The sequence below is a fragment of the Dasypus novemcinctus genome, chromosome 5, assembly GCF_030445035.2.
Source record: "Dasypus novemcinctus isolate mDasNov1 chromosome 5, mDasNov1.1.hap2, whole genome shotgun sequence".
Taxonomy (NCBI): domain Eukaryota; kingdom Metazoa; phylum Chordata; class Mammalia; order Cingulata; family Dasypodidae; genus Dasypus; species Dasypus novemcinctus.
In genome coordinates, this window is record NC_080677.1 from 41743435 (window position 1) to 41755925 (window position 12491).

A 12491-nucleotide genomic window follows, 5' to 3' on the forward strand; every position below is an offset into this window, starting at 1 on the left:
ACAAAACAAAGCAGCAAATTAAACCCAAAGCAAGCAGAATGAAAGAAATAATAAATATACACTAATGAATAGAGTATGAATGAAAGAGTATAAAAAAATAGAGAACAGTAACAAAACCAAAAGTTGATTCTTTGAAAAGATCAATAAAATTGACAAACCCATAGCTAGAATGACAAAAAAAGAGAGAAGATGGAAATAAAATACAAAAAAGTAGGAGAGGCCATTATAACTGTCCCCACAGAAATAAAAAGGATCATAAAAGAACATTATGAATAACTGTATACCATCAAATTAGACAACCTAGATGAAATGGATAAATTCCTAGAAACACGTTTGCAAGCAGCCTACACTGATTTTAGAAGAAATAGAAGATATCAACAGACCAGTTGCAAGTAAAGAGATTGAATCATAAACCTCATGACAATGAAAAGCTCAGAACTAGGTGGCTTCACTGGTGAATTCTACCAACCATTCTAAGAAGAATTAATATTAGTCCTTTTCAAACTCTTCCATAAAATTGTACAGGAGTGACCACTACTAAATGCATTCTCTGAGGCCAAAATCACACTAATGCCAGAGCCATGTAAAGATACTACTAGAAAAGAAAACAGTAGACCAAAATAGATGCGTAAATCTTCAACAGAATACTTAAAAATAGGGAAGCGAATTTAGCCCAATGGATAGAGCCTTTGCCTACCATATGGGAGATCCAGGGTTCAAACCCAGGGCCTCCTGATCCATGTGGTAAACTGGCCAACATGCAGTGCTGATGCACGAAAGGAGTGCCGTGTCACACAGGGTGTCCCCCACATAGGGGAGCCCCACATGCAAGGAGTGCACCCCATAAGGAGAGATGCCCCGTGTGAAAAAAGTGCAGCCTGCCCAGGATTGGCGCCACACACACACACACAGCTGATGCAGCAAGATGACACAACAGAAAGAGACACAGATTCTCAGTGCTGCTGACAAGAATACTAGCGGACACAGAAGAACACACAGCAAATGGACACAGAGAGCAGACAACTCTCTGTGGATGGAAGGGGAGAGAAATAAATAAAACATAAATCTAAAAAAAAATACTTGCAAATAGAATTCAATAGCATATTAAAGGAGTTATACATCAGATCAAGTGGCTTTTATCCCAGGTATGCAAGGATGGTTCAACATAAGAAAATCAATTAATGTAATACACCATATAAACAAAATGAAGGGGATAAAACCACGTGATCAAATGAATTGATGCAGAAAAAGTACTTGACTAAATCTAACATCCTTGTTTGATAAAAACACAGAAAAATAGGAATAGAAGAAACTTCCTCAGCATGATAAAGGGAATATATGAAAAACACATAGCCAACATTATATTCAGTGGTGAAAGACTGGTAGTTTTCCCTCTAAGGTTTGAAACAAGACAAGGAGGCCCTCTGTCAGTACTGTTATTCAGCATTGTACTGGATGTTCTTCCAGAGCAGTTAAGAAAGAGAAAGAAATAAAAGGTATCCAAACTGGAAAGAAAGAAAGAAACTTTCACTATTTGCAGATGTCATGATCATCCTATATGTAGAACATCCCAAAAAATCTACAATAAGACTATTTGAGCTAATAAATGAATTGAGCCAGGTTTCAGGGTGAAAAACCAAACCACAAAAACCAGTAGTGTTTCTATACACATGTATTGAGCAATATGAGGAGAAAAACAAGAAAAAAATTCTATTTACAATAGCAATTAAAAGAATCTAATAATATCTAGGAATAAATTTAACCAAGAATTTAGAGGACTTATAAATGGAAAACTAACAGACTCTGCTAAATCAAATAATTTCTAAGTTAATGGAAGGACATTCTATGCTCATGGATTAGAAAACTAAATACTGTTAAGATGCCACTTCTACTCAAAATGATTTATAGATTCACTGCAATCCCAATCAAAATTTCAACATCCTACTTTGTAGAAATGGAAAAGCCAATTAGCAGATTTATTTGGAAGAGTAAGGGACCCTGAATAGATAAAACCATCTTGAAAAAGAAGGATGTTGGAGGGTTCACACTTCCTGACTTTTAAGCTTATTACAAAGCTACAGTGGTCAAAACAGTATAGTACTGGTAGAAAGACGTATAGGCCAATGGAATCAGTCCATTGATTTTTGAGAAAGCTGCCATTTCTACTCAATTGGGAAAGAATAAGCTGTTCAACAAATTGTGCTGGGAGAATTGGATATCCATAAGCAAAGGAATAAAGCAGTACCACCATCCTATACCATAGCCAAAAATTAAAATGAATATAAGACCTAGATATAAAAAGTAGGACTATAAAACTCCTAGGAGAAAATGTAGGGAAGCATCTTCAAGATCTTTTGTTAGGCAAGGGGTTCTTAGACTTTGTACTCAAAGCACAAGAAACAAAGGAAAAAAGATAAATAGGACTTCATAAAAATTAAAAACCCCTATGCATCAAAGTTTATCACCAAAGTAAAAACAACCTACTCAATGGGAGATAATATTTGGAAACCACACATTATAACCATTTAATATCCAGAATATATAAAGAAATCCTATGATTTAACACTAAAAAGTAAATCCAATTTAAAAATGGGCAAAAAGACTTGATTAGACGTTTCTCCAAAGAGGATATACAAATTGCCTGAATGTACATGAAAAGATGCTCAGCATCATCAGCTGTTAGGGAAATGCAAATCAAAACCACAATAAGATAACATTTCACATAGATTAGCATATGTTCAAGTACAAAACAGAAAATTATAGCTGTTGGGAGACGATGTGGAGAAATAGTAATATTCATTGATGGTTGCAATGTAAAATGGTGCAGCCACTGTGGAAGACAGTTTGCCAGTTCCTCAGATAGCTAAGTATAGAAGTACCGTATGACCAGATAATCCCTCTGTAGCTGTTTGATATTGTTTATGAATTCCAAAAATAGATAATGGATTATGGTTGTGAACTGGTCTGTTCCTTCGGGCAAAAATAGATTATATTGGGTTCAGAGATTTCATTTTTACTTGATTGAAGTATGATTAGGGCTTTGATTGGGCCAAATCAATAGGACAGAGGAAGCTAAACAGCAAAGGAGTTAGTTGGAGTTTTGATATTGGAGTCTTGGGAAGTAAACAGCTAGAGAAAGAGTGTGTGAGGAAGGCGAGAAGGCTCCATTAGACATGGCAGAGGCCCTGGGGAAGAGAGATGATCCATTCACCTGATAGTTTACAGTTGGCCTTGTGGAGAGAGCAGAGCAGCTGAGCCCAGAGAGAAATGAGCCCTGAGAGAGAGACTTATCCAAGCCTACAGTTGATATTGAAAGAAGATGGGTGCACAGAGTCTTAAGAGGAAGAGAAAGCCTCAACCCTGGCAGATGTTGGCTAATGCCTTTGGGTAAGAGAGTACCTTTATGGTACCTTGAGTTGTACTCTTTAGGGCCTTGTGACTGTAAGCTTCTACCCCAAATAAATACCCTTTATAAACCTAACACATTTCTGTTACTTTGCATTCGTGCCCTGTTGGCTAATACACCCTCTAATGATATACCCAAAAGAACTGAAAACAGGAACTCAAACATACTTACTAACCGTTATTCATAGTGGCATTATTCACGATTGTCAAATAATGGAAGCAACCCAAGTGTTCATGAGCTATTGAATGGATAAATAAAATGTGATTTTTATATAAAATGGAATATTATTCAGCATTTGAAAGGAATGATATTCTGGTTCATGCGACAGTATGCATGAACCTTGAAGACATTATGGTGAGTGAAATAAGCTAGACACAAAAGGACAAGTATTGTATGATCTCATGATATGAAATAATAGAATAAGCAGATTTGTAGAGTTAGAATCTAGGTTACCGGGGGCTTGGCTGGGGGTAGGGAATGAGATGAGTTAATAGTTAATTTGTACAGATTCTATATTTGGGTTTATTTTAAAGTTTTGGAAATGCATGGTGGTAATGGTAGTACAGCATTATGAGTGTAATTAACAGCACTGAATTACATGTGTGAATGTTGGTAAAGGTGGAAATTTTAGTTTATATATGTTACCAAAATAAAACATAAAGAAAACGGCAGTAGTATGAGGCCTGTGTCCCACACCCAGAAAATCTGATGTAGTTGTCTTTGATGTGTCTTGAGCATATGTGATTTTAGAGGAGAAAGTTAATCAAGCATGTTAAGAAAAAAAAAGTTGTATTTTTTCTCAATCTGTATATCCCGGTTATACAATGTATATAAATTATATAATTTAATAAACTCTTACATAAAAGAATAGCATGGCATGGTAGTTGTTTTTATTGACACCAAGTCATTTGTTTTAGAATTGCTCAAACCTATTTGCTAAAAAAAAATTTATTGTATTAGGTGTGGAAATACCAAAGAGTTATTGGGGAAAAGTCTTGAAGGACTCTGTATTCAGATTTGTTCACAAATGTCTTCGGTTTACATGTTGTTTTCAATTGATTGATTATCAATTTACATGCCGTTTTAAAGAAACTGAAAATGGTAGCTTTTGTAGTGTTGAAGCAGTTTTATTCAAGACAAAGGACATATTAATATTAATGCCAGTTAGCATAATCTTTGTCAGAGGAAAGGTCTTAGTCCTACACTGAAAGATTTATATGATTTAAATTAAATGAAATGCATTCATGAACTCCTCATTTAATCAAATGTTTTGATTTACTTACTGACCAATTACCAATTTTTTCTGTACTCTGTCCTTATGTCTGGTGTGTCCTGTTTAGTTAATAGAATCATGGACTGTTAAAGCTGCAAGTGTCCTTGGTGAAAACAAACCCTGGGAAATGATGTTACTTACTGAAGGTCCTAACTAATGAAACAAGCGTCTTTTACTTGAATCAAACAAATTTATGCCAGTCCAGTGTCCTTTCCAGAAATATTTGATTTTGGTGTGTTTTTTGTGGTACTGATGATGAGCTGTAGTTGTTTAATATCTGTGGAACAAGTGAAGCAATTTATGCAATCCTAATCTTAGCCCACATATTTTAGACATCCCTTGCCTTTTTTAGGCATTGGCACTAAGAAACTATAGGATTTAAAGAGGCAAAAACTTTTTGATATGGGTTCTTGTCCAGAGCTTTAAGGAATAAAGAAACAACTGTTGTGTATGTCTTACATAGGGCTCTTACCTGTTGGTAACAATGCTCTGACCCTGAAAGAGGATTAAATAAATAGAAATGTACTGAGTACCTCCAGTGTTCAACATGTTATTTAGCTACTTGGGCTACGATTGTGAATAAAATAAACACAGTCATATGAGTCAGCTACAGTCCCAACCTTGCTGACGTTTCTATTCTAGCACAGTTTTATGCACTATGAAAAGTGAAAAATTACATGCTATGAGAATGTATAACTAGAGAACCCAGCTTAGTCTTAGGAACTGGGGAGAGGGCGAGGCTCAGTGAAGACTTCATGTGCAACTGAGATTTGAAATGAGCTCTAAAGTAGAACAGGAAATTGTTGGGGAGAGAAAGGGGAATTTGTGGAGAGTGAGCAAAGGTATGGTTTGTTCAGAGGCACCGAGATTAGAACAGGAATATTTGAGTTTGAGGATCAGAAAGAAAACCTTTGGGTCTGTAGAATAGAGGAAGGAAAAGGAACAGATGATACCAAGGAGGTAAGCAGGGGCCCATGGTATGCAGGATCTTAGAGAATGCCTTAGGTCTTAGCCTTAAAATCAATGAGAACTTTTGAAGGGTTTTTAAAGCTCTCATATCTTGTACTACCATATTTGTGTTTTCTAAAAGATCACTGGCTGCTCTGTGTAAAATAGATTGGAGGGGAGACAGAAGTAGGGAGACCTATTAGAAGGCCAGGACTAAGATAGTGGTATATTGATGAAGATAAGGGGATGCCAAATATATGAGAGGTATGCAACTAAAACTTCACTGCTTGTTTGCATCCCCACTTAAACTTTCTTAATTTTTGTAACTATTTTGTCAAGATATCATAAGAGGCCTACTATAAATTTTTTTTTCATGGTGGGGTTGAATGTTGAAATATGCTCTTATTTTAAATTCAAAAAATGAAAGCTTAAGTAATAATAAAGTGGAAGTGTAAGTAATATCCATTGTATAACTCATGTTTTTGCTAGAATAGAAATGTGGTGAGAATGTTTTAAACAGTAAAAAAAAGTATTAACTGTAGGCATATTTTAAGAATAATTGATACTGTATTAAGCCTTCTAATAGGAAGCTTCCTTGTACATGGAAATGTGGCTATTTATATAAATTGAGTTATTTTAATTTGATTCATATTCACATTCCATGTATTCTATACTTACCATTCACTGTAATTTTAGAAAGTACTTGACTAGCACTAAAATACTTTCTAATTTTAACACAAGTACTATTAGAAAATTTTAATAGGTATCCTCCTAATTTATAAGTGGGAAGTAAAATGTACCGTTGTTATTCTTATCTTCCTTATCTACAAAAATGCCTGAGTTGAGATTTACATTGTTTGCATGTAGTCAGTGGAAATGATTCAAGCAGAGGTAAAATAATGACCTGGGGTAAAGGTATAGAACACTGGGTTTCCTGTTTTCCCCAATCTCAACATAATTCTATATTGAATGCAGAAGTCTATTTTTAAATTTTAAAATAATTTTTATATATTTGTGTTTATTGTTAATTTTCCCTCATTTTAAATGTCATATCCTCTGTAATGAATATTGATTAATTTAAAATGATTTCTGTTTTAGTTCGCTGAAGGGCTACCAATGCAAAGTACCAGAAATATGCTGGCTTTTAATAAAGGGTATTTAGTTGGGGTAAAAGCTCACAGTTCTGGGGCCGTGAAATGTCCAACTCAAGGCACCATAAGAGGTTCTTTATGGCGGCGGACTTGGCCCAGTGGTTAGGGCATCCGTCTACCACATGGGAGGTCCGTGGCTCAAACCCCGGGCCTCTTTGACCCGTGTGGAGCTGGCCCATGCGCAGTGCTGATGTGTGCAAGGAGTGCCAGGCCATGCAGGGGTGTCCCCTGTGTTGGGGAGCCCCACGCTCAGGGAGTGTGCCCCATAAGGAGAGCTGCCCAGCACGAAAGAAAGTGCAGCCTGCCCGGGAATGGTGCCACACACACAGAGAGCTGACACAACAAGATGACGCAACGAAAAGAAACAGATTCCCGTGCCACTGACAACAACAGAAGTGGACCAAGAAGACACAGCAAATAGACACAGAGGACAGACAACCGAGGTGGGGGGGAGGGGAGAGAAATAAATAAATCTTTTTTAAAAAACTCTTAAAAAAAAAAAAAAGAGGTTCTTTCTCACCAAAGTCAGTTGATCCTGGCATTGTTGCCACATGGTGAAGCAGGACGACCAACAATCTCCGTGGAGGTCTCTGCCTTCCCCTCCATAATCTACCGTCTTCTGAAGCTCAGCTTTGAACAGCCATGCATAGGGGCATTAATCTTTCCAGGCCTCCTATGCTTTCTCAGCTGTTCCACTCTCTTCCCAAGTTCACCTGTAAGCTATCAGGCATATAGCAGGGCTGATCTCCTCTTGATCTGTTCTGTGGGTTCAGCCTCCTGGGGGCTCCGTGCCTAAGCAGTCCTTTCACATTGCAGAATCAAATGTCAGCTCCCTTTTCCTCTATTGCTGTCTCTGTGAATCCCTTTATATCAGACCCAGCAAGGGGGTGGGGACTCAATCTGAGTCATACCTCTCTGATAGAGTCCAATCAAAAGCCCTAAAACTTTCAACTATTGATCATTCTGAACAAATAGTCATGTAAAGAATTCTGAAAGAAGCATGCACAGATTGTGAATTTTTATAGTAAAAAAAAGATGAGATTGGTAGGTTTAAGTTTTTATTTTTGTTTTATGTGCAGGCTGACTATTGTTAGCAAGTTTACTATGTACTTACATGCATGGCTCTTTTATTTTAAGTAAATTAATCCTTCCTCAGTTCCCTGACTTAGGTTATCTTTATGGTATTAATTTGATGTTCATATACTTATAATTTATTCTTTCTTTTCATAGTTGTGCTACACCCAAATGAGTGTTAATAACATATTTTTATTCTTCACTGCATTCACCACCTTTTAAAGTTTTCTCTAAAACAAAAATGGCAGTAAAAAACCAGCCTTTTCACTAGCTTCTTTATATACACATGTGAGTAGCATAATAAATTGGGCTGTTCTTTTTTGCCTCCCCATTTCTTAGCATCTTCATGGATAGATTCTTTGTCATCTGCCTACTTGTGATTCTAAAAGGATGAATTAATTTTAGTGCTAGTTTGAGAAAATTATTGAAAAATGTTTATTTTAAAATATCACATAATCCAAAGAGTAGTGTAGGTTGCTTTGGATTATCTGTTATATTTTTTATTTCACTGGTATACTGAATTAGCATAAAGTGTGGTATTATTTAATGTTTCTTGAGGTCTGTTGCATTTGAGATAGAATAATAAATAACTTCATAAAATTAGTAGTCGCCACTTTGTGGATACTCTAGATGCTTTTATGTATGTCATATTTTACATTATTATTTAAACCATTTCTGTGCCACCATAGTAATGTCTAATGGTTGAGTTTTTAAGTGATTGTATGTTCAGAAATAGACTCATGCTAATAGAGGTATTTGATTCAGAACTTGGACTGTATAACTGAAAAGAATGTGGAGAATTTAGAAAGGGTTTGTAGGAACCAAGAAATAATTCACACAGTATTAAAGCAAGCATTTTGATTTCCTTATGTATTCTTATATCTGGACTAAGAAATCGTATGGTATAGCTGTTAAGCTTATTTCACATTTAACTGAAAAAAATTTTATTTTCCTATTTTAAGCATTTAGATAGTACTTTTAAACTTTGGCACATAAATACTTCAAATAATATTGAAAGAAAACTTAATGAAGTAGATTTGATATACCTTGAGTTTTGTGAAACTGAGGGCTAAGATGCAATAGTAATTAGTAAAATCTCAGTTTAAATAGAGTCACAAGGGAGCGGGCATAGCTCAGTGGTTTGAGCACCTGCATCCCATGTATGAGGTCCTGAATTCAGTCCCCTGTACCTCTTTAAAAATAAGAAAGAGAGTCACAGTCTCTACGATAGTAATGTTGTCTTGTTAGTAATCATTAAATGAATTTTGTTTTTTTTATAAACACATTTTTATAATACTTTTATTAATTTATTTTCTGTAAGGTCAAAAGAAATCGACTGGCAACCTTATTTTACTACACGCATTGTAGATGATTTTGGCACACATCTTCGCGTATTCAGAAAAGCTCAACAGAAAATTACAGAGAAAGATGATCAAGTAAAAGGTAATGTTTTTGTTCCTTTTGAAAATTAGGATTTAATAATTTTTATTATTTTGTGTATTTGAATTATTCCTCCCTTTGTATAGGTACAGCAGAAGATCTTGTAGATACCTTCTTTGAAGTTGAAGTTGAAATGGAGAAGGAAGTTTGCCGTGATCTAATCTGCACTTCTCCCAAAGATGAAGAAGGTTTTCTTTTCAATTAAAATCTTTTGAGAACAGTTACTGATCAGATTGTTTAGCAACAAGTTAGCAGAGCCAGTGAACAAATTTAAGGATAAAATCTAAAGGTGAAATTATTCTTATATAGGAGAGGTAGCATAGTAAAACAGTTATTGTTTGGTTTATTTTTTTGACTCTTAAAAGTAGTTTGCAGATTACTTTTTCCTTTTTAAGGTCATTTTTAAAGATTAACTTCTTTTAAAATATATCAAGCATATAAACATTTTAAATTAAAAATTTACATTTTTTATCTACACTCCACTAACTTACTTTTGAGTTTATTATTTCTACTTTAAGAATACACTTATTACAGTAATATTTTCTAAGGAAATAACTACAATGATTTCAAATAAAATTTATAGATTTAAATAGATTTTTCTTTGTGGGAGGTTAGACCAGACAAGTTCTAGCTGAGAATGTTGTCTTTTCCCAGTGTTGCTACAATTAAGTGTTCCTTGCTACTTGATGCATTTTTAATTAACAGAATCATCAATATAATTGTATTCTTGTGAATTGTTAGCATTTGAAAAACTGGAAAAGCCTATATAATTTTGGAAAATTTTTTAGATTTTGAAAATGTGCTCAGGTTTTTTTTGCCTTTCCTTTGCCTTTTCTTTCTTCCTTTTCTCTTTTACCTTGTTTCCTTTTATATTTTTTATACATTTCAGTTTTTAGTTACCATTTTATTAGTGCTGATATGAAATAATAACCAAATGTAAGAAATAACCAAATGTGAGAAATGAAGAGATACTATTTGGAGAGCAGTGCAGCCATTTTTAGTGAATACTGATATATACTAATCACTAAAAAAACTTGTTTTAATCAGGAAACTGCTTATTTCTTCCTTCATTTATGTGTTTTATATAGAGAGTGGGTAGTGATTTTATTTTGCTAATTTCATTATATCTACGTTTTCTATTTCTAGGATTCTTAAGGGATTTGTGTGAGGTCTTATTATATTTATTGCTACCTCCTGGAGATTTCCAGAATAAGATCATGCGATACTTTGTCAGGGTAAGCCTATACTTATACCAAATAATGGCTGTAAAGAAACTTAGAATAGTGTTTCTCACAGTTTTGGTTTCAGGACTCTGCTACACTTTGAAAAATTACTGAGAACCCCAAAGAGAATTTATTTATTTGCCATATTAGAAATTAAAACTAAGACTTCTTAAAACTTAAGAATATACAAGCATACATTCCATTAGCTGATAAAGCAATGACATTGTTACATGTCATATAACTTTTTTTTTAATGATTGACTTATTTCTCTTTCCCTCCACCCTCTTGTCTGCTCTCTCTGTCCATTCACTGTGTTCTTCTATGTCCGCTTGTATTCTCATCAGGCAGCACTGGGGAATCTGTGTCTCTTTTTTTTTGTGTCATCTTGCTGCATCAGCTCTCCATGTGTGTGGCACCACTCCTGGGCAGGCTGTGGTTTTGTGCGGCGCGGCTCTCCTTGCGCAAGGGCCACTCCTTGCATGGGGGCACCCTTACGTGGGGGCATCCCTGCATGGCCAGCACTCCTTGCGTGCAGCAGCACTGAGCATGGGCCAGCTCACCACACAAGCCAGGAGGTCCTGGGTATCAAACCCTTGGACCTCCTATATGATAGGCAGATGTTCTATCTGTTGAACCACATCCGCTTCCTAGTCATATAACTCTTAAGAATGCAACTGTATGCTTGTGAGAGAGTGAGAGTGAAAAAGGCATATAATTCTATAGTAGTATTATGGAAATGGTTTTGATGCAGACCCTCTACCCCCCAGGGGTCTCTAGACAGTACTTTGAGAACTGCCTAACTCAAGATTAGGTGCTTAGATTCTTGTTTCTAACAATGGTGTGCATTAAATTTTCTTTAATGTAGCTTTACTTAAATTGGGATAGACATAAATCTTATGTACAGAAACTTTAAAAAAAAAAACACTGGGTAGCTAAGCTTCTGCTTCTTATAATTGGAAAATTAGTAAATTAGATGAGAATAATAGTCTTTGACTCTTTATTTTCTGGTTATAAATCTTTGGAGTACATTTCTGTGTGCTGATACAAAGTCCTAATGTTTGGCCTTGGCTGCTGGTTACGACTGAGAAATCATAAGCTACATTTCATAAATCATAACTACGTAAGACCTTACCCTGGTTGAATGAGTAAAATGAAAGTTTCCAGTTTTCCTAAATGTGAAAGCTTATGTTCCTTTAGTCTTTCATCCTGCAAAACAGATAACAGTTCCTGAGGTGTGCTTTTATGTTTGTGTGTTAATTTTTAAGTAGTATCGCACAATTTCTTAATATCTATCTCATTTTACTTGTACAGTGTATTTTTTGTGCATGATGATAGTACTTACCTGTGACATGAGTAGAAAATACTTAGTTTTAATGGAAACTCTATCACAATTGTGTCTATCAGAGTAACTATATCATGTTAAGTCCAATTATTGTGGGCTAGTTACTATAAAGGGTGATAAATAACCTGGCATGTCTTATCACTAGATTCACATCTCCCACTAAGGGAAGATGTTGCTAATCAGTTGTAGCACTCATTCCTGCTAAGAATCAATTCAGCATCAGGACCTTTGTCTACATAGTATTCTAGACAGCTATTGTTAGGCAGTCTTAGAAGCATTTGACATGGCTGTCCCATCTTTTCCTCTTGAAACCCTCTTTTCTTAGCTTCCATGTTTCTGTTCTCAGATTTTTCTCTTTGTCTCCTTTTTTATTTGCCTTTATACATTTTAACTCTTTTTCTCTCTGTCTTTTAAATATCAAGTTCTTGAGTCCTGGTTCATCTTCTCATTCTTTACTTTCTCCTTAGGTGAGCTCATTCATGCCTATGGCTTAAAATACTATGATTTCCAAATTGTTAACCAGTTGCCCACTTGAAATCACCCTTGAGTGACTCACAGCTTTTCATATTTAACATGTCCAGAATGAAAGTCTTGCCTCCATATCCTGCCTGTCTACCCAGCAAATGGTATCACC

General features: G+C 35.4%; 1 protein-coding gene across 6 annotated transcripts in view; it reads left to right on the top strand.

Moving 5' to 3' along the window:
• Positions 1–12491, top strand: part of SNX13 (sorting nexin 13) — a 162705-nt gene that overhangs the window by 80562 nt on the left and 69652 nt on the right. For all 6 annotated transcript variants that reach the window (XR_011648801.1, XR_009185799.2, XM_058296909.2 and 3 more), the window contains 3 exons: positions 9174–9295; positions 9379–9480; positions 10439–10527. Coding sequence is in view for 4 of the 6 variants with exons in the window: in XM_058296909.2 (XP_058152892.1) it covers positions 9174–9295; positions 9379–9480; positions 10439–10527 (313 nt within the window). In the remaining 2 variants the exon portion in view is untranslated. The remainder of the gene's footprint in view (positions 1–9173; positions 9296–9378; positions 9481–10438; positions 10528–12491) is intronic.